Source organism: Mauremys reevesii, linkage group 6 (assembly GCF_016161935.1).
Source record: "Mauremys reevesii isolate NIE-2019 linkage group 6, ASM1616193v1, whole genome shotgun sequence".
In the NCBI taxonomy this organism is placed as follows: domain Eukaryota; kingdom Metazoa; phylum Chordata; order Testudines; family Geoemydidae; genus Mauremys; species Mauremys reevesii.
Genome location: NC_052628.1, coordinates 11752827 through 11775699, shown reverse-complemented (window position 1 = coordinate 11775699; position 22873 = coordinate 11752827). Strand labels below are relative to the sequence as shown.

At 50.4% G+C, this 22873-nt stretch overlaps 1 protein-coding gene across 1 annotated transcript; it reads right to left on the bottom strand.

Annotated features, from left to right (window-relative positions):
* Positions 1-98: 98 nt before the first annotated feature.
* Positions 99-19299, bottom strand: LOC120407973 (urea transporter 2-like). The gene is made up of 7 exons (XM_039544386.1): positions 19176-19299; positions 17699-17702; positions 15791-15983; positions 15027-15174; positions 8189-8323; positions 6458-6507; positions 99-294 (listed from the first exon to the last, which is right to left on the bottom strand). Exons 1-7 carry the CDS (start codon positions 19297-19299, stop codon positions 115-117), a joined length of 834 nt encoding a protein of 277 aa, XP_039400320.1. The 3' UTR covers positions 99-114.
* Between the last annotated feature and the right edge of the window lie 3574 nt (positions 19300-22873).

The following is a 22873-nucleotide window of genomic DNA, read 5'->3' as shown; positions in this document are numbered from 1 at the left end:
ACGGGTAAGTACTTCGAACTAAGGTACTTCGAGTTCAGCTACGCTATTCGCGTAGCTGAACTTGCGTACCTTAGTTCGACCCCCCCGCCCCAGTGTAGACCAGGCCTTAGACTGCTATTTTGTCATCACTGTTGCCTTCCTGTTTCTTTCCACTGCCAGGTAATAGACACGGTTGGCTTCTGGGTAAGTAACTTTGCAGAGTGGCAGCTTGTAGATGGCAGAGTTGTCTGTAGTTAGTAGCAGGAAGAGAAATGCGGAGAAGCAGAAAGGCCAGGTGCAGGCTGGTAATCCAAACTGAAAGGAAAAGGATCTTGATCATTCCACTCACAATTTTGACTGTTCTATTTTCTTAATTCTTCAACCTTAGATAGATGCAAAGCAAAGAACCACGGAGCTTCAGAACAAGCCCCTTGTTAAATAGGTAGGGAGGGACGGAGGTGTGTGTGTGTGTGTGTGTGTGTGTGCGTGCGCACTCACACAGACTGTAGCATACAAGCTGTATGGTGGGCTACAGAGCCTTAGGCTTCTGTTGACCAAACGGCTGCTCAGTGTCCAATGTGAAATGAGTTGGCTGTCTCATCCAGCTCCTAATAGACTCATGTTCCCACATTATATGAAACTGGATTTATGGCTTATTACAACAATCTGTAACTCACTAACCCCCCATTGTGTCCTATGACTTCAGGAGTGCTAACAGGCCACTTCACCTTGAATGGACTCTTAGAATATGTGATAACTACTTATGCTAAACTATCTATTTGAACTTGTATTTAGCGGTGACACTCTGAGCCCTGGTCTACACTGAGGGCCGGCTCCAGGCACCAGCTAAGGGAGCAGGTGCTTGGGGCAGCCAATACAAAGGGGTGGCACTCTGTCTGCTATTGGGGCAGCACAGCTGGGTCTTCGGTGGGAATTTGGCAGTGGGTCCCTCAGTACCTCTCTTCCTCTTTGAGCTGCTGCCGAAGTGCCCCTGAAGAATGGAGCGGCACGAGTGATCTGCCAATCAGCTTTGTTATGTTCCAGGGGAGCTGAAGGCCCTCCCAGGGTGCTCTGTAAGAATGAGGCCCACACACACTGTGAGTTATTGGCTTTAATGAAGGTAAAGTGACACATCCGCAACGGGGACTCCAAGCATTGCTGTCACGGAGGTGGGGAACCCAGCGCCCTGGAGCTCGGCCTGGTACGGAGTCCAAAAGCAAACACAAAGCATGCTCATATTTATATAAACAGCTGCAAACCAGCTCATACATAATGCAATAGGAACTCTCCACCCTCCGGGGCCGCCCCCTTGGCCAACAGCCTTGGGGCTTGCCAGGCAGCAATTCCAGCCGGTTACGGCAGGTTGAAACTAGCATGCCGTGTCCTACAATAAGCGGAGGCTGAGAAAGCGGAACTGCCTAAGCTAGGCCGTAACAAAATCTTCCGTGGTTCCCTATCCTCCTACATTCCTCCCCTCGCTTTCTCAAGCGCTCCGTTACAACAACAGCATAATCCTGAGCTAATTTATAGCAATACAGGCACTACTAACATTCCCATAGCAATAATATGGTGGGGTTTAGTCACAAAGCACAATACAGCACACGTAGTACATAAAATGTGGTTTTAACACACACACAGCTATCATTAACGTGAAAAAAGTATCAGAGGGGTAGCCGTGTTACTCTGGAAACAAGTAGGTGCTCTGTCAGGATAGTTCCTTGTCCTCTACCCTTCCAGCAAACGTTGTCATGAACAGTGACAACTTCCCCTGGCTTCAGTTTATAAATACACTGAGACTGTAGGGATTCTAACAGCCAAAATGTCCATTGACTCCCTATTCCTATCCAAAATGTCAGGTGTTATTCTAGGGGCACTGACCATGACTCAGTCCCACATTCATCCTCCCCATGGACCCGGCAGGATTCGATATGTGGGAGCCCAAGTGATGAGCTGCCAAAATATTAACAACCGGTTCCCTCCTCCTCACCACATGAGGGGGTCATGCCCCCCTCCGGGACTTCTGCCCCATCCAATCCCCCCCATGTTCCTTGACAGCCCCCGCCCCCTCGGACCCATGCCCTATCCACCCCCCTTCCCTGGCCCCTGACTGCCCCTTGCCACCCCATCCAACCCCTTCTCTCATTCCTGATGGCACCCCAGGACCCCTACACCCCATCCAACCACCCCTTCTCTCTGTCCCCGACTGTCCCTGGAATCCCTACCCCTAACTGCCCCCCACTGCCCCATCTAACCCCTGCTCCTTTCTGACTGCCCCCCGGGACCCTTGGCCCCATTCAATCCCCCAATTCCCCTGCCCTCTGACCGCTCCAACACTAATCCACCCCCCCAACTCCTCTGCCCTCTTCCAACACCCGCTCCCTGCCCCCTTACCACGCTGCCTGGAGGTGGGGGCCGAGCTGGGCTGGGGATGGGACCAGAGCCACCCAGCCAACGTCGGTGCCGGACCCGGGAGCCGGACTGGAGCCGCGCCGCCCGGCCGGACCCGGGCAGGAGCCCCGCCGCCCCGCCACCCGGGGGCTGGACCCAGGAGCCGGGCAGGAGCCCCGCCGCCCCGCCGGACCCGGGGGCTGGACCCAGGACCCGGGCAGGAGCCCCGCCGCCCGGCCGGACCCGGGCAGGAGCCCCGCTGCCCCGCCGGACCCGGGGGCTGGACCCAGGAGCCGGGCAGGAGCCCCGCCGCCCCGCCGGACCCGGGGACTGGACCCGGGGGCCGGGCCAGAGCCGCGCCGGACCCGGGGACCGGACCCAGGAGCTGGGCAGGAGCCCCGCCGCCTCACCGGACCCAGGGGCTGGACCCGGGGGCCGGGCCAGAGCCGCGCCGCCCGGCTGGACCCAGGAGCTGGGCAGGAGCCCGCCGCCCCACCGGACCCAGGGCTGGACCCAGGAGCTGGGCAGGAGCCCGCCGCCCGGCTGGACCTGGGGGCCGGGCAGCCGCTGCCCGGCTGGACCCGGGCCGGGCGGACCCGGAGGCCGGGCTGGAGCTGCGCCGCCTGGCTGGACCCTGGAGCTGGGCAGGAGCCCCGCCGCCCGGGCTGGACCCGCGCCCGGCTGGACCCAGGACCCGGGCAGGAGCCCCGCCGCCCGGCTGGACCCGGGGACCGGACCCGGGAGCCGGGCAGGAGCCCCGCCGCCCCGCCGGACCCAGGGGCTGGACCCGGGGGCCGGGCAGGAGCCCCGCCGCCCCGCCGGACCCGGGGGTCGGACCCGGGGGCCGGGCCAGAGCCGCGCCGGACCCGTGGACCGGACCCAGGAGCTGGGCAGGAGCCCCGCCGCCCCACCGGACCCAGGGGCTGGACCCGGGGGCCGGGCAGGAGCCCCGCCGCCTGGCTGGACCCGGGGGCTGGGCCGGAGCCCCGCCGGACCCAGGAGCAGCCCCGGACCCGGGAGCCGGACCCAGGAGCTGGGCAGGAGCCCCGCCACCCCGCCGGACCCGGGCCAGAGCCGCGCCGCCTGGCTGGACCCGGGGGCCGGACCCCGGAGCCCCGCCACCCCGCCGGACCCGGACCCGGGGGCCGGGCAGGAGCCGCGCCGCCCGGCCCCAGGGTCCGGCCGCGACCTCGCCAGGTGGCACGGCGCCTGGAGCCCTCCTCCCGCTGGCACCCCCGCCCTCTGGCCCCAGCTCACCTGGTGGAAGCCTTCTCAGCCCTCCCAGGCTTCCCGCGTCAACAGCGAACAGCTGATTTGCGGGAAGCTGGGGAGGGGGAGGAGAAGCCGGAGGAGCTTCCGAAGAGGAGGCAGAGGCGGAGTAAGGTGAGCTGGGGCCGGGGGAAGGGTAGAGAGCTGCTAGAGCTTTAGTTAAATTTAAAAGCCCTTTTGGAACTAGTTGTTCCTCCAGGAACAACCGGTTCTAAAGGGGCTTCTAAATTTAACAACCGGTTCTCGCGACCCAGTGGGAACCGGCTGCAGCTCACCACTGGGGAGCCCACACCCCACTAACCGGTCCACATGCTGGGGAGGGGTGGAAATGACATGTAACTCACCTACTCCAGCCTGTACTTGGGTTAGCGGAGCTCCAGAAATAAGAAATTGGATAGGGGCAATGTTATTTAAAATCCAATTAGGGAGGGCAATACATACTGAAGGATTTATCCAAAACACAGGGCGCAGCCTGTAGAATAAACTCCAAAATCCAATTAATACCACATTCCCAAGCATGGGTCCCACAAATTTCTTCCTGCCAGTGTATAATTCTTTGTTTCTTCACCAGGGTTAGTTCTTAATGTCCTTTTTAGTCAGGAATTCCTGGACTTTGGCAATTTTAGTGGAGTGAGTGTTCGTAGGGTCTTTTTGCAGGGCGAATCCTGGGTCCAAGCAGTCAGTCTTTGGCACTTCACAGTGGTGTCGGTAGTCAGCAGGACTTCATAAGGGCCTTTCCAGCATGGAGCCAAAGCAGTCTTTCGTTGGTGGACCTTTACATAGATCCAGTCTCCTGGTTCCAAGGAGTGGCAGGGCTGCTAGGGTCTTTGGGTAGCTCTTCCTTACCTGTGAGAAGAGACAGCTAACACATTCCGTTAGTGGCTGGCAGGGTTTTGCAGCTCTCATAGCTGCTTGGGCACAGTCAAGCCCCCCTTTTTCTTGGTTGTCCGCCGAGTCTTAGCTGTGAGCGGTGTCCTTGACTGGGGCCAGTGTCTTATCTTTAGCTTTCTTCGGTTAACTCATTCTGTTCTTTTTCCTTCCCTTCTTGGCTTCTTTTAACCTGCGCATCCTGTGTCAGGACACCCAGCTGTTGCAGCTCATACCGGAGAAGCATAACGGTGTTCCCGGCATTGTCCCAGACTCGGACCAGCCAGCGTAGGACGCCTTCTCCAGGTTCCTGCCGAAACAACTCACTCGCTTGTAGGTCCAAACGACCTCCGGGGCCACGGCACGGACCTCTGCCTGCGCCGTGCACTCCAACGTCTTCCCGTCCAGGGCCTGCTGCCAGCGGAGCACCTCCTCATCCTGGGCCCGAAGGGCAGTTAGGAGGAGCCACCCTAGCTCCCCCATCGTCCGCCGCTCCGTCCCAGACCACTGGTTCGCCTACAACCGCTGTAAGCCCTCAAGTGGCTGCCCGGGAGTGACCCCGGCCACCTGCTGGAACTCCGGCCAGTCGGCTGAGGCAGCCCATCTGGCTAAAACCTGCGCTACCGGCCCCCAGTGCTCTGTCTGGGGCCACCCTGGTATGCGCTGTAGGGACAGCGACAGCTTCCCTACCTCCCCTACCTTCGGCCAAAACGGCATCGTCTCCCAGAGCACCCTGCTTGCTGCGCCACTTGTTATGTTCCAGGGGAGCTGTAGGCCGTCCCAGGGTGCTCTGTAAGAACGAGGCCCACACACACTGTGAGTTATTGGCTTTAATGAAGGTAAAGTGACACATCCGCAACGGGGACTCCAAGCGTTGCTGTCACGGAGGTGGGGAACCCAGCGCCCTGGAGCTCAGTCTGGTACGGAGTCCAAAAGCAAACACAAAGCACGCTCATATTTATACAAACAGCAGCAAACCAGCTCATACACAATGCAATAGGAACTCTCCACCCTCCGGGGCCGCCCCCTTGGCCAACAGCCTAGGGGCTTGCCAGGCAGCAATTCCAGCCGGTTACGGCAGGTTGAAACTAGCATGCCGTGTCCTACAATAACCGGAGGCTGAGAAAGCGGAACTGCCTAAGCTAGGCCGTAACAAAATCTTCCGTGGTTCCCTATCCTCCTACAGGCTTTTTTTTTTTTTTTTTTTTGCCACTTGGGGTAGCAGAAAACCTGGAGCCGGCCCTGTCTACACTACAAAATTACTTGGGTATACCTATGTTGCTCCGGGGTTTGAATAATCCAAGTTCCTGAACGACACTGTTATACCAACCTAAGTGCCAGTGTAGACAGTGCTATGTCGGCGGGAGAATATCTTCTCTTGCAGGGCCAGCTCCAGGGTTTTTGCCGCCCCAAGCGGTGGGAAAAAAAAAGCCGCGATCGTGATTGGCGGCAGCTCCACTGCACCTCTTTCTTCTTTGGCGACACTTCGGCGGCAGGTCCTTCCCTCCGAGAGGGATCTAGGGACCTGCCGCAGAATTGCCGCTGAAGAGCCCGACATGCTGCCCCTTCCCCTTGGCCGCCCCAAGCACCTGCTTGCTGAGCTGGTGCCTGGAGCCAGCCCTGTTCTCTTGACATAGCTACCACCTTGCGAGGAGTAGGATTAACTAAGCCAGTGGGAGAAGCTCTCTCCCACTGGCTTAGAGGGCCTTCATTAAAGTGTTGTAGCTGTGCCGATGCAGTGTTTAAGTGTAGACCTGCCCTGAGTACCTTTCCCAGACCTGAAGAAGAGCTCTGTGTGGCTCAAAATCTTGTTTCTCACCAACAGAAGTTGTTTCAATAGAAGATATTACCTCACCCACCTTGCCTCTCTAGTGTCCATATCTCGTACTTGCTGGCAGCCTCAGAACAGTCCTGGGAACTGAAAATTAGAAAACAACACTAAAAAAATACCTACCACAGAGAGGGAATTAGCAAGTGCTGCTCGCAGATAGCCACAAAAGAAGGCTGTGAAAAGGACATAGGAAACTTCAGGTTAAAATGCATTTATTGCAGCATTAGACAGCTAGCAAAAATTACACCACAATCCCAGATCCCCTGATTGCACCTCCTTATAGATACACAGACACGCATCCTTGTTTTTTCTGTGGATCAATGCCAGGCACAAATGTTTGGTATTCAGAGATTTTAAGGGGTTTGTCTATACGTACAACGCTGCAGGAGCCCAGCTGTACTGATACAGTGGTGCTGCTGCAGTGCGTCTGGTGAGGACGGTCTATCCCGACAGGATAGAGCTCTCCCGTTTGCTTAAAAATACCCACCTCTGAAAGTGGCAGAAGCTATATCAGCAGAAGAAACTCTCCTGGCAACATAGTGCTCTGCACACGAGTGCTTATGTCGGTGTCACTTATGTGGCTCAGGGGGTTGAATATTCACAGCCCTGAGTGACATAAGTTTTGCCAGCATAGGCTGTAGCGCAGACGTAGCCTAAGGCCAGAAGGGACCATTATGTTCATCTAGTCTGACCTCCTACATAACAGGTCATAGAGTGTCACCCAGTGATTCCTGCATCGTGCCCGTAACTTCTATTCATCACTGATGGAGGACACATTCCTGTGCCTACCTTGCATCCTGCCATGTTGTGTGTGAGCATGAAAGGGAGCTTACAGAATGAAAAACTGGTTTAAAACTGTGTTGTGTATGAATTTCTCCCAAAGGGAATGGGGAGGTAGGCCCATAGATCTGCCCCTTCTCTCTACACCCCTGTAGATAAGGCTGATTTAAAATTTCCTGTTGAAAGTGTTTTCCAAAAGAAATTTGGGTTTTTGACTCAATTGATTTTTTTTGTGAAGAGCACCTGCTCTGTATGGGAAATTTCGACACTTCGTCGAAAAATGGAATGCCCCAAATCAGAAAAGTTTACAGTTTTCACTGAAAATGGAAATGTTTTCATTCAAAATGGCGCTGCTGTGCCTAATGGAAGCCGTAGTGTGGGTGCCTTTTGCTCCCATTCTCCTCTCACAGTGACTATGTCTTCCATGAAGTGTCATGACCCCTATGATGCACCTTCTCCCCTCACCGACATGGGAGAAAGTGGTGCCTCATGGGACATGTAGTCCAGGCCTATAGAGGAGAATGAGAGCATGAGGCAACTAAACTACAATTCCCATGGGGCATGGTGATGCCATTTTGAATTAAAATATTTCAGTTTTCGGCCAAAATATATTTTGATATTTCACTGAAATGTCAACATTTTCTGAGGAAAACCCCCTATTTTCTGACCAGCACTACCCATGGAGCATGCTGTGGGAACAGGCTGCTGTGCACACACACTCTGTGCAGTGGGCAGCTTGGGGTGAGATTGAACTTCCCTGAGGCATGGTCTCTCCCTGAGGTCTCTTTTCAGCGTGTGGATCTTCCCTCTCCCTGAAAAACATGGGCTGGTGCTCAAATGGGATATTTTAGCCCTAGCTAATCAATCATTCTCTTGGGTCACACACAGGATGACCAGACAGCAAATGTGAAAAATCGGGAAAAGGGGTGGGGGTTATAGGAGCCTATATAAGAAAAAGACCCCAAAATCAGAACTGTCCCTATAAAATCAGGACATCTGGTCACCCTAGTCACACATCTAGCATCTTTCACAAGTGCTAGGTGCATTTAAAATGAAGGATGGTATCAGGCATACCACAGGCCACTGCTAGCAAGTGGGTCTGCCACGTGGGAGCGTAGAACATGCCTCCTATTGCAATGCAGGAGAGGACGCTGTTGTAGCCCCAAAAGCCAGAGTAGATCTCAGCAAAGGGTGCTGCAGCAGTCAAGCCTGTAAAGGAAGGGAGACACATCAAGGGAAACTTGTGTTAAAAAAAAAATCACTCGTTATTAACAGAACTGGTTTCTTTTTCTTTGTTACTAGTGCTGACATTCAAAGTATTCAAACTTCTAATGGCCTGCCACCCTTTCTGCTGCACGTTTACTCCTTGCACTACACGTTGCATAGGTAATTAAAATAGATTGATGATCAGTTTCACTTTCTGCTTCTTAAATATGAGCTTAGGAGCTAAGGACAATCATGAATTCTATCTCTGACATCACCTGCTTAAAATCCAAAGGTGTAGTTCTTTGACCAGCCTTCTCTAACACCAACGTAGAGCAGTGTGGACCTTTACAAAACCAAACTGCACTTCACACACAATTCTCCCCCCAGGAGGGAGGGAGGCGGGGAGAGCTGAATCATATGCGAGATATTAGCCATGTCACTTAATGCACTACTGGAAGGTGTGCAGATACTACAGCAGTGAGGGTGGTATAAGAACCTACACAGAATACAATAGAATAGAATGTTGCAATATATGGGTTGCAAACTCTGCAGGAGGATTTTTAAAACCAGCTGTTAATTGTTTTATTACCATTGGGTAGGAGAAAGGGAGAGTTGTGGCTGATATTTGTAACTTTTGCCTTCGTTCCAAGGAAGCATTTCTGCTGATCACAGGTTTTCTGAGCACCAAAGACCCAAGCATCCCCATGCCTCTTGCACATGGGAACCCTTTCACAGTGCACAACAACAACGGCTTTATCGAACCTACAAATTGCTGAGCAATGTTACCTAATCTTCCATGCTGGTAGATGGCACTTCTTACATTAGCTATCTACCATGTATGCCTATATATATGCCTATCTTTTATACAGAACTCTAGTAACAGGTTGGTGATTTGCCCCAGGGCAAAGTGAGTGTAAAAAGCTGTGAGCAGAGGGAGATATCTGCTCTGGGAAGCGCAGGAGTCACCATCTATGCAAATTATAAGCTAAGGGTGTTCCAAGCCCTAAGTCAGATCATCTAGTCAGTGGGCTTCCATGCTGGTAGAAGTGTGTGCAACATTGGGGCCTGACTTTTAGACATGCCACAGTGACAAGAGGTAACAAACAAGAAGGATGGGATGGGAGGAAAAACCAGGGTTGGAGCATGAAGATCACAGAGTTACCCAGTTCAGGTGTGTGCATCTCTTGATGGTTTAATTAACCATTTATGAGACTAATGGTCACTGGTGTTGATGTAACACACATGTTCTATACTGCGGCATTTGGCTTTGGCACAAAGAAAGGGAGAGAAGCAATGGGGAGGGAACATGGCTCTTGTGCAGCGAGCAGGGCAGGGAAACTCATGGGGTCTGAGAGCCTGATCCAAACATCTACATTGCAATTAAGCAGCCCCTTAGCCCGAGCCCCAAGAGCCCAGGTCAGCTGATACGGACCCGCTGTTTTTAATCGCAGTGTGGACATACCCTAAGAGGAGCAATCTGCAACTGACCCAAGGGCTGGAATGCTGCTAGCTGTGAGGATCCCCAGACTTCCTTTGCTGGCAGGGTTCTGAAGTGTTTGAAAGAACTGAGCTGGTGCATTTTTTCTCAAGCTCCGAAGAGGCCAGGTGACACACCCGACAGTACCATGGCCACACGATTGAGACTGAGATGTCAGCTCAGCGAGAAGATCAGAGGGGAACGTGTTTTGACGTGTGTGTGCTGAAGTATGAAAGTATAACTGTTGTGTTGAAACCCTATAGCTGAATAGGTGTAACAGCGTGAGTACGGCTACTGAAGCTGCCGTGCACACCCTAGCTGCAATGGAGAGGCACCCTTAGGGTTAGGAGGCCAGCATTAACATCCAGGCATCAGCATGGGAGTAATGGGGTCAGAGTTCTGTGACAGGGTTTGGGCTAGGGTTGCCAACTTTCTGACTGAACACCCTTGCCCCGCCCCTTCTCCAAGACCCCGCCCTGCTCACTCCCTCATCCCCCTTCCCTCTGTCACTCACACTCCTCCACCCTCACTTGCTCATTTTCACCGGGCTAGGGAGCATCCCTTTTCGACCGGGTATTCTGTTGAAAACTGGACGCCTGGCAACCCTAGTTCGGGCACTAGCACTAGAAGGTGGGGTTAGCTTTGGGGATGGGCGAGGGAGTCATTGTTAGGGCTGGCGTGTCAGTACTGGGATTAGGGTGAAGATGTCAGCACCAGGGTTGGGCAATACAGGCACACAGAGCCCTCTAGCAGCTAGCATTGCACACACCCACCCTCACACCCACACCCCTCTAGTGGCTGGGATGATTATTACAAACACACAGAATCCTCTACCCCTCTAGCGTGTTTGTGCACGTGAGCACGGACACACTCAGCCCCCCTCCCAGTGACTGCTCCTCATCAGATAACAGCTCTACCACTGCTGCTCGCTAACAGAGGTCTCTCTTTAATTCAAGTGACAGAGGTCTCTGCTGTGGTGCTGAAGGTCCCCAGGTTCTGCTCCCTGCTGATGACCCTGGGTGTGCGTATGTAAATCAGGGCATATAAGGGTGTGTGTGTGTGTGTGTCTCGGACTCACATTGGAATAGACAGCATGCACACAGGAATGCACAGCCAGTGGCACTGAAGGACCCACTGTGGCGTGGGATTTGGAAAGGACATAGAGGGTATGGATGACCGTACTCAGAGAGTAGTTATTAATGCTTCCCAATCCTGCTGGAAAGGTATAACAAGTGTGGTTCCACAGGGGTCTGTTTTGGGACTGGCTCTGTTCAATATCTTCATCAATGACTTAGATATTGGCATAGAAAGTACGCTTATTAAGTTTGCAGATGATACCAAACTGGGAGGAATTGCAACTGCTTTGGAGGATAGGGTCATAATTCAAAATTGTCTGGACAAATTGGAGAAATGGTCTGAGGTAAACAGGATGAAGTTTAATAAAGACAAATGCAAAGCACTCCACTTAGGAAGGAACAATCAGTTTCACACATACAGAATGGAAAGAGACTGTCTGGGAAGGAGTAGAGCAGAAAGGGATCTACGGGTTATAGTGGACCACAAGCTAAATATGTGTTAACAGTGTGATGCTGTTGCAAAAAAAGCAAACAGGATTCTGGGATGCATTAACAGGTGTGTTGTGAGCAAGACACGAGAAGTCATTCTTCCGCTCTACTCTGCGCTGGTTAGGCCTCAAGTGGAGTATTGTGTCCAGTTCTGGGCACCGCGTTTCAAGAAAGATGTGGAGAAACTGGAGAGGGTCCAGAGAAGAGCAACAAGAATGATTAAAGGTCTAGAGAACATGACCTATGAAGGAAGGCTGAAAGAACTGGGTTTGTTTAGTTTGGAAAAGAGAAGACTGAGAGGGGACATGATAGCAGTTTTCAGGTATCTAAAAGGGTGTCATAAGAAGGAGGGAGAAAACTTGTTCATCTTAGCCTCTAAGGATAGACCAAGAAGCAATGGGCTTGAACTGCAGCAAAGGAGCTTTAGTTTGGACATTAGGAAAAAGTTCCTAACTGTCAGGATGGTTAAACACTGGAATAAATTGCCTAGGGAGGTTGTGGAATCTCAATCTCTGGAGATATTTAAGAGTGGGTTAGATAAATGTCTAACAGGGATGGTTTAGACAGTATTTGGTCCTGCCATGAGGGCAGGTGACTGGACTCGATGACCTCTCGAGGTCCCTTACAGTCCTGGAGTCTATGAATCTATGTCCTTCCTGCATTGTAAGCTGGCTCTGTGGGACCCAGGCTTGCGGAATCCATATTACCAATCCAGTTTTGGAGTACACACACCACATTGTAGACCTGGGTCTCATAGCTGTGCTTTACACAGACCTTCTGACTTGGGTCCATGGCTTGAGTTGTGTCCACACTGCAAAATAACAGAGCTTGGACTCAAGTCACAGTGGCTCTGACCTATCCCCCTAGCAGGGTCCTAGGACCTGAATTCAGCGTGCTTGCTGACCCAAGTCAGACTGCTGTGTGTGGACAGAGAAGGGATGTGTGGGCTCAAACCTCAGTCAGAGCCCAGGTTTAGTGTGCAGTGCAGGAGTACCCAGGAAGGTAGGCAGACAGATGAATGTGGTAGAGGAAGACATCTGTACCCAGCCTTCTCCCTAGTGCCCCCTGCAGCCAGCTCAGCCCTGTGGGATAGAAACTGCAACAGAATCTCTCTGCAGCCCCTAGGGTTCAAGCCAGCTGACGTCAAAGCTGCCCCAGAGTCTCTGCATGGCACAAGCTGTGTCACCCGTCCACAAGACTTCCCCCTGGCCCAGCACAAGGCAAAGCAGGGCAGAGGCTGTGAGGAGCAGATCCCAAGCCATGCTTGGCTCCACTGGGTTACAGGCAGATGCTGGGCCAGGGGACTGAGCATTGCTCTGTGCAGAGAGACAACAGCTTCTCGGCTTAAAGAGTGTTTGGGAGGCGACAGATTCAGTTCTGGCCTGGGGATCTCCCCGAGCTGGACTCTCCCAGAGGGGATGCATGCAGGGAAAGTGACCCCGCTCATTTGGATCAACAAGAGAATAAACAGAACGGGGATAAATAAAGTACCCCAAGCGAAAAAGCACCTGACACCTGTTCAATCCCAGCCTGCAACCCCCTGTTATTCCAGCCCTGGGCTTCCCCTCCGCTGATGCACCTCAAGCTTGACCACATCTTCCCCTGTACTCAGCCCTTAGCTCTCCCACAACCGGCACTGCTGATGCCATAGATGCTGGAACTAGGGGTGCTGCTGCACCCCCTGGCTTGGAGTGGTTTCCATCATATACAGGGTTTCCAGTTTAGTTTAATGGCTCTCAGCACCACCCCCCTATACCACCCATCCTGAATGCTGGCAGGCCACTTCCTTGTTATTCCAGTTCTGGACTTCCCCCAACACACCCAGCACCAACGATGCCCCTCAGCCCTGACAGAGTTCCACTTGCCCACATAGCTCTGCCAGTGCCCCTCAATCCTGACCCACAGCCCCCTGCTATCCCAGCCTTGGGCTCCCTCCGCTACACACAGCTCAGCCAGCGTCCCTCGAACCCAACCCACAAAGCCTGCCCTTCCTCTCCCCCAGGCGGCTACACTAGAAGTCTGTGGTGAATCTTTAGGAGTAATATGACCTAGGTACTTAATTTGTCTGTGACCTTAGGCAAGTAGAAATAACAGAACCCCTATTGCCAACTGACTTTGATGAAGTGACTCAGGGACCTTAGGGCAATTCCAAACCCGTCACCTGGAAACAACAAATATACTCAGAGTTGGCAATAATGATTATAAGCCAAGCCAACCACATACTCTCAGAGGCAGGCACTCCCCTGGCGTGGATCTCACAAGCTAAGCAGGTTCTGGCATGTGCAGGATTTAGAAAGAAGGCGTCAGAAAGCCCTCAGAGGCCTCAGAGAGTGGGGTAAGGCACTTCTGTCACAGTCAGTGCTACCTTAGTGCCTCTGCTTGGTAGTAGGGGATGCTGTGCTGAAGGGAGCAGAATGGGGTCCCAGTGGCTGGGCCAGTGCTGCAGAGAGTGGGATGGGTGCTCAGTAGGAGGCGCTCTCCCCCCAGTCAGTGCTGACCCCAACGCCCCAGCAGGGTGCTGTGCTGCAGCAAGTGCTGAGTTGCCTATCAGAAATAACCAACTCACTGGTCCCACATTGTCATGAAAGATCCCTCAGCACTTTCTCCTTCAGTTATTCCATTCTGTCTCCTCCCCTAAATCCACCCGTGGCTGCATTAGGACACAGGCTCCCCATTCACTTTGTGTTATTATCTATCTGCCCAATCACAGGGCGGCTGTCTCTTACTCCAGGCATATGAACTCTGAACATTGCTGCTATGCAGCTATCTGCTGCCCCACCCCAAAGGTGGCTGCATTTTGGTGACCACAGCTCATCTGTACCTGGAAAACACAGGCTGTTTACTGAACTGGGTCTCCATTTCCCAAGCCCTTGTTCCCTGCCCGTGTGTTATGTGTCCCTGCCTACAACTGATCCACAGAAGAGCCAAGTCCGTTATTGTGCTGTTCATTGTTAATATTTAGAGCTGCAATTCAGGATGGCTACTGAGGGTCATATGGTAAGACGGTAAGAGTCTGTGTAAGCAGGAAATAAAGACGGTCTTGCATTCATACCAACCATGGCATCCTGGGTCTCTGTAACCTCTACAGTTACATGCATCAGCCACGCCGCTTGACTCTTCACTTCTTCAAGCTCAGTAACTCATGTTTTTCCGCTCCCAAGGCCCCCAGTTCAATACTGGTGCCAGCCAAAGTGACTGTCATCACATCAATACTTGTGTTTAGAGGAGTTGCAGACCATGATATATTTGTTGTTCTCTACTAGCAGAGTTGAGATGAGGAGGGATAGCTCAGTGGTTTAAGCATTGGCCTGCTAAACCCAGGGTTGTGAGCTCAATCCTTGAGGGGCTCACTTAGGGATCTAGGGCAAAACTCTGACTGGGGATTGGCCCTGCTCTAAGCAGGGGGTTGGACTACATGACCTCCTGAGGTCCCTTCCAACCCTGATATTCTATGAGTATTACAACTGGCAAATGGTCAGACCAGATAGAGAACCCTGCTGGTTAAATCAGGCTGGTAGATTTATAGGATGACTTAAAATAAAAACAGTTCTAAAGGTGTAGGACCAGGCACTCAGTGAGATAAACTGGCATAGCTTCACTTAAATCCCTGGAATGTTGTCTGTTTACACCAGCTGAGCATCTCAGGGTAAAGTGTAGATCCTACCTGCCAGCATGCCCACTGCTGATCCAACTGCAGCATATAAACAGACGAGTGGTGATGCTACAAACACAGCAAGCAGAAAAATGCCACCAGTCCAGGGGTTGTCACAACCAAACACCTGACCAATTCCCACCAGAATGGATTTTAGCAACTGCAAAATCAATTACAAAAAAATGACATGCCAGAGTTAATGACAGGGGATGTAGCATGATATTTTATTAGAGCTAGTTGGAAATCTTCCGAGAGTAAATTTTCTGTTGGAAAATGCTGTTCTGCCAAAATGAAAATTTCCCCTAGGAATGTCAATTTCAATGAAATTTCATTTTGGAAAACATTGGGAGTGGGTGGGGGGAACACGCATTCTGATAAGATTGAAACTTTCCCTTTATTGGAATGGAATGTTTTAATTTTTGTTTTGAAATGACTTTTTGTTTTAAATTTTATTTGATGTTACATTATAAATGGATTTTTTAAAATGCCCTTTCATAGGGAATTGCAATGTTTTGTTCCAATTTTGGGAGCGATTCAGCACTGTGGCCCCACAATAAAGAGGTTTGCCACACTGACCACACTATACACCTGTTCTGTAGATAAATATTAGACATCAGTTTGCTTTGCCATCAGTTTGGCACCTTCCCTGGCACCAGCCCAACCCATTCCAGTTCCCTTTCATGTAGTTCTGTGCTCCATGTTTTGGGATTATGCAGAATTTAATACCCTTCTTTCCCAGACACTATTTGCAATGGAGTGGAATGATTCTGCCTTACCAGTGGCACTTCGATTTCAGACCAGGTGATGTTGGGCACTGACGTTACAGGCTGAATGAGCGTCGTGGGGAGGAAGAGGTTGTAGTGTCCAGTGGCAGCCAAGTAAAGAGACACCGCCATGTTGAAAGGCAGGGTGAGAACAGGAAGGACCCATTTACTAAAGACTGAACCTAAAGCACTGGAAAGAATGGGGCTGAAAAGAGAACAACAAGCTCTTTCAGACAGCAGGGATAAATTCTACATACCAGTGAGGGTGGTGGTAAACATCTTCACCTGAAACTGGCTGAACCCAAAAGGAGAACAACCTATTCATAGATGTATCTGTCCACCTCTTGTGATGGCATCTGTTACCTATGGGTTGTTTTCTGTGTCCTCCTTTTACCTTTAGGGTTTATAATGACTAGAGTGAACAGTAACAGCCTTCCCTGTCCTTAGAAGTGACTCGTATTGCAGGTGGTCACTTACCACCAATCAGGTCAGCCTCTAGCAGTAAGCAAAGCAGCAGAAAGTATGGTACTTTGGCACAGATCCTTACACATATTTAGGCATTTAACTCCCAATGGGATGCAGGTGCCTAAATACCTTCGAGAATCTGACCCTTATCTCCAAATTAACTAGCTACAATGTCCATTCATTTTCTAAAAGCATACTGGGATGATCTTGCTTCTGCTGAAGTCAATGGGAGTTTTGTCATTGACTTCTTCGGGAATAGCATTCAACCTCCAAATGTAACAACAAGTCGCCTCTCATTCTTTTTTGATAAGCTGAACAGGCGGCTCTCTTCAAGTCCCTCACTGAAAGGCATTTTCTCTGGCCCTCTTAGCATCTAGGCGTCAAGTCAGGATTGGGGCCACGCTATTCCAGGTGCTGTACACACATCTGTGGGTTAAGTCTCCAGGGACAACAAACGCAATGAAAAGACGATCCCTGCCCCCAAAGAGCTTACAAGCAATGTAAATGATGCAAACAATTCTGGGATGTTGCTTTTCTCAAAATGCCCTAAGCAATTATTGTAGAACTGGGACAATGTATCAGCCAGACTGGAAAAGCCATCTCAGATTTATCACATTCTAGGACAACTGTTAGATCTGGCATGGGAAAAACTAACTGCTCCAGCGTGTAGTTGGCAGAGTTCCCTATTATAAAGCACACTGGGATATACTTGTACAAACTGGCTTATTTTATGATGTCCACAAAGTTGCAGAGCAGATGGTGGTGAGAGTCTTACTCATTCATTTATACACTGGAGTTTAGGTAAAGTTAAAACAAGTCTCTAGGAAAATATAATGAAAAAAGCAGAACCCGTTTGCAATGAAAGGAGGAAGGAAATGTATCAGGCCTGGTCTACACTACAGAGTTAAGTCGACCTAAGGCAGCCTACGTTGACCTAATTCTGTAGGCATCTACACTAAAATGTAGCTGCCATCGATGTGACTTGCTCACTACAATGACTTAATAACTCCACCTTCACGAGAGGCACAGCACTTAAGTCGATGTAGTTAGGTTGATGCAGTGTCAGTGTAGACACTGCGTTGCTTACATCGACTATTGCTGCCTTTCAGAAACCGTCCCACAATGTCTCACACTGGCACTTCAATCAGTGCAAGTGCTGCTGATGAGGATGTGCACCGCCAACACAAGGTGCACAGCATGGACACGTACAACCAATCCAATTACTGCAGTGGCTGTACGTCGACGTAACTTAGGTCAACTGAATTTTGTAATGTAGACTTGCCCTCAGATGCTAGAGGCATGTAAGACCCAATGAGCCAACCCAGGCATATGTGCAGTGACTGTCACAGATGCTCAGAAGCTATGTAAGAATCATGGAGGATCTACCTCTCTGGGCTATGATATGGGAGGCTACCATGCTCAATTACCATGAGTGGGTGTGTGCAAATCAGTTACCTGCCTGCACAAATGGACAAGCCTGTGTTTTAAGGGGAGCAGGCACAGACTAGGCATGCACTTGCATGGGTGCTCTTGTGCACTCAAACTGCGTGCTTGATTGTTGGCAATTCGGGCCACTTAGGACCCCATAATACCACCATTATTCAGGCTGAGGAGTATGGAAATATGCAAGTCAAACTGCAGATGCTAACAGGACTAGTCAACTTGAGCAAGAGCAGCAGGAAAGGACCTTAGTGTGGGTGTAGCACTAGGTTGTGCCTCTGGCTAATGTGCCTGTGCAGGGCCATAGGAAGGGGTAAAGATTGTCCTCTCCCACGCCTTTCACAGCCCACGAGGGCTGCCCAAAGCGCATGACATTTGTGCTCCAGATGCTTCTCCTTGGGAGTAACTGGGCAGGGAGGGGCAGGGAGTAGGTGCAGCCCTGACTCTGTCCCCTAGACTCACTGGCCGGTGGAGGTGGCTACCACTGAAGGCAGAAAAGGGTGTTGCAAGTCTCAATCCTAGGACTCTATAAGATGCAAAGACTGAAGATGCTCCCCCTAGAGACTTGCACCAACATATCTCCCCTTATTAAGAGCATGCTACATGTATGATCAAGCCAATAAGAAGATACCAATTACCACTCCACAGCTCTGGAACAACAATGGTTGTGTTTGCCCATACGTATATGTTCGATGTAATATACACATTGATAGATATTATGTGGATGGTATTAATATACTGTTTATTACATGTATAGGTATTGCAAGGTTACATTAATTAAACGCATTATGCTCTTCCCACCATTTCTGTTCACCCGTGTCAAACATCCCACAGAACTTTGCAAAGCTGAAGTCAGCTTTGGCATTAGAAAATAGGAAACTTGTCAAAGTAAAGATTCATGAATACTTTGTACCAAGCACAGTTAGGGACCCCGGTTATGGCTCATCAGTGGAATGTAGCATTCAAATGAGGGATGGGAAAGTACACCTCTAGCCCGATATAATGTGATCCGATATAACACAAATTCGAATATAATGTGGTAAAGCAGTGCTCTGGGCGGGCGAGGCTGCGCACTCCAGCGGATCAAAGCAAGTTTGATATAATGTGGTTTCACCTATAACGCGGTAAGATTTTTTTGGCTCCCGAGGACAGCGTTATATCGAGGTAGAGGTGTATAGGCACAACATGTGGGTTAAATTTAAAGTTCAGTGATGCATAAAGAGGTTGGCAACTTGTAAAGCCACACTATAAATACTACTAGCGGAGATGCAGATCTTTGAAGCACACGTTCTGCATAAGGTGAACATGCTGTGAGAACTTGCTACCTGGCAGGAGGGTATGTAGATCTCCTTTTCATACTGTACTGCTTTATCTTTAGACAATACATTTGGTGCTTATCTGGTCTCTTGAGCATTTTTAAGAATGAAGTACAAGTCTAGTCAGACAACTGGTCAATAGCTGTGACTGGCAATTGCTTTACCTCTAGACTCACCTTCAGACATGTTTGTTCTTCCCATGATATAGGAGACAGCTCTGCTGATGCTTTTCACACCTGTTGTCTCTCTATTCTGATTTTTCGTGCTTTTATCTTCAGTAATTTTGGTTTCAGGAACCATGTTGCCCTTCAGATCCTTCTTCATGAAAGGAGAGAATGTTATTACAGTTCTCAAATGGCAAGCTGTTTTGTTTTCAAAGCCACCGATAAGTTTTTTTAAATTTATTTTAAAATATTATGGCAGGAGTCATCAGGGGGTGCTGACATATACCATCATGCAAGTTCTTTTTCTTGGCGTATGAGCAAGTTTTGGTTTATGGGAAGAAATTCTGGGTTAATTTCACATTATGGATTGTTAGGTTTATAGGCATCTTCAGGAGAAGGGGAGCTTTGTGAGCAGCAAGAGAGTTTGCTCTCTGTGACTGGAATCAATCTTTGATGCAGAGTTGCTTGCTGGGGACCAGACATTGGTGCTGGGCTGAGATTCCTGGAGGAAGGGATTGCCCTACATGCTGTTTGACCATCTCATTTCAGGAGTGGTGTGTATATTACACTTTGGCTACAAGGGAGCTCAGTGGTTTGAGCATTGGCCTACTAAACCCAAGGTTGTGAGTTTAATCCTTGAGGGGACCACTTAGGGATCTGGGGCAAAATCAATACTTGGTCCTGCTAGTGAAGGCAGCGGGCTGGATTCGATGACCTTTTGGGGTCCCTTCCAGCTCTATGATATAGGTGTATATCTCTTACATTCTGAGACACATGCTACACTATGAGCTAGGGCAGTGATGAGCTGCCAAAATCTTAACAACCGGTTCCCTATAAAAAGTTCTGATTTAAGTGAGGGGAGCGGGGGAGGGGCCAGGGCAGGAGGAGACATACTCGTGGAGCTGGGGGCCCCTGCAGGGCCTGGGGCAAATTGCCCCACTTACCCCCTCGGCAGCCCTAGAGCTTGCAGCCCCCTCCCCCATTACCTTGCCGGCAGCTCAAAGCAGCAGGATGACTCAGGAGCTCAGCTGAGCTGCCCAGCTGGTGCCGGCGGCTGGCCATGCTGCAGCTGGGGGGAAGCAGGGGAAGGGCTGGGGGAGCCTCAGCCTCCCCAGCTGGGAATCCTGGGAGCAACAGGATGGCCCAGCCCGCGGACCGGAGTTCTTTGCCCACTCCCTGGCCTTTTAACAACCGGTTCTCCACGGAGGTCTAATTTTAGCAACCGGTTCTTGGGAACCTGTGGGAACCGGCTCCAGCTCACCACTGAGCTAGGGATATGATTCCCATCTCATGCATGTAACTAGTAGTGCAGCTGCAGTAGCACGGGAAGCGTACCTGTGTAGTTCAGGCGGGTTTGTACTTGGCATGGCTAAGCTATTATTTATACTTGAACTAGCACAAGTATGTTTACGTGAGTTGGGCATCACACCCCTAGCTCATAGTGCAGATGTAGCCTTACACTCTACTCAGACCCCAGGCCACTGATTTCTGCTCCACTGGGAAGCTGGCCTGCAAGTCCCTGGACATCTACTACCGCTTGGCAGAGGGATGACACTGATGTTCAAATGGGATACCACCAATACAATGTAAAGCTTTGAAATGACTGAGTAGCAAAGCTCAGTGTAACTCAGGGCTTTGTGAAATTGAAAAGTGTGGTTTTAAGCAAAAATGTTTGCAGTTTCTTTTTAGATTTCATGCCCACATAATACATTTTTAACCAAAACCCCACAAATAATTCTGCACTCATTTTACTTGGATTTAATAAGCAGAAAAGTGGTAGCTCCAGTACTTACAGCTGATTCATTCTCCTGTTGGTGCTGTGGAGGGAAAAACTGATCCTCATTTTGTCTATCCAGATGTTCAACTTTTCCCAAAACTGTAGGTACAGAAGAAATAGATTTGCTCACCGCGCCTCAAATTCCTCCCTCTTATGGTGGGTGTGCATAGACTGCACACCTTCGGAGTCACTCAGAATGGCTATGCATTGTTACTTGTTAAACCGCTGGTATATCACAATAGCATTTCAATTATAACTTTCCTTCAGGATGGTTGTTGTAAAATATTTCTCTTTCCAGGGAGGATAGCCCTGATCTTGAACTTTTAAACTATCTTTGCACCTAAATAGCAGAGAGTATCTCTAGGATCATTTACACCCTTAGAGCTGGTCAACATTCTTTCAGAAAGCTTTCAGTTTGGTTGAAACTTTCTAGTTTCTCAGTGAAAACAAAATCAGAGCCTAAAAGTGAAAAAAAGCTTTGCTCTGGTTTCAGGAAAAAATTTTGGTTTTAAAAACTGAAAATATTTATCAAAACCATTTTTCCCTTCAGTTTTTGAACACAGAAAACATCAGGGGTGTTGGTTTAAAGGCTGCATCAAAAGATAGATTTTTTTGGTGGAAAATTTAAAATGAAATCATTTTAAAAACATTTCCCGTGAAAATAATTAGCATTTTTGACCAGCTCTATAAATCTGATCTGTATTTTAAGGGCTCTCTGGCTACCTCTTTCTGGATTTATAAAATGAGCTGATAGCAGCAGCCATTCTGGCTGTGCAAAGAATATATGTCCAGTCTCCATAGTTGATATGGCTGATTTATTAACAGATGTCACCACAGTTAAGGTTTCTGTTCACATTAAACTGAAATCTTTTCTGCCCATATTTGGGGGACTATGCACATGAAGATTAAAGACCTAGTGGTATATTCTGAAACAGTAGGTGATAATCCTTATATCCTGGCTAACTTTCTCATGATATTTTCTGACATCCAAGTCTGGGCATGGTAGCTAGGTACCTAAGAGCTCCCATGTTTTTATGTTAACTGGACTTGGAGGCTGGAATTGGGGCTAGGGGGTTTCTTAAAGACAGGGCCGGCGCCAGACCCCAGCGCGCCAAGCGCGCGCTTGGGGCTGCCTTTTGCCGGGAGGGCGGCAGGCGGCTCCAGCGGACCTTCCGCAGTCATGCCTGCGGGTGGTCCACCGGAGCCGGGGGACCAGCGGACCTCCTGCAGGCATGACTGCGGAGGGTCCGCTGGTCCCGCGGCTCCAGCGGACCTCCCGCAGGCACGTCTGCAAGAGGTCCCCCAGAGCCGCGGGACCGGCGACCGGCAGCGCACCCCCTGCAGCCTGCCGCCGTGCTTGGGGTGGCCAAATTCCTAGAGCCGCCCCTGCTTAAAGATATTGTCTCCTCAATGCCCCATGTTAGGCCACATATTCAAAATGGCAGCCTATATTTTTAGATTTGCATTTTCCATCTGCAACTCAATTTGCAGCTGCAACTGAATTGTGGTCACAAACCTGAATACTTGTGCCTCTGCCTAGGGGTCTGAGTCAGGTGCTCATTGTAAAGGGACTGTTGTCCCCTTACTAACACTCAGTGGGGGTGTTTAGTTGGCTAGCTCCCAGTACCAAAAGAAAGGGGAAGGGTCGATGGGAGATCAGGACCCTGAGACTGACAGTCCCCAGGAACAATGGGGAGAGGCCAATACTCCAGGTCAGCCTGACTGACAGGGCAGGCAGGCAAATCAGGAAGTCAGGAGGCCAGCGGGAGTCCTGTCCTCCGTGTGAGCTGGAATTGCCGAGGTCAGACAGAGTGGGGCAGAGCTAAGGAGACAGCAGGGGCCCAAGCTGAGCTGGGGAACAGAGCTGTGCCAGTGAGAGGGGACAGAAAAGCAGCCCAGGAAGCAGGTCAGAGCTGGGAGCAGAGTCACAGAA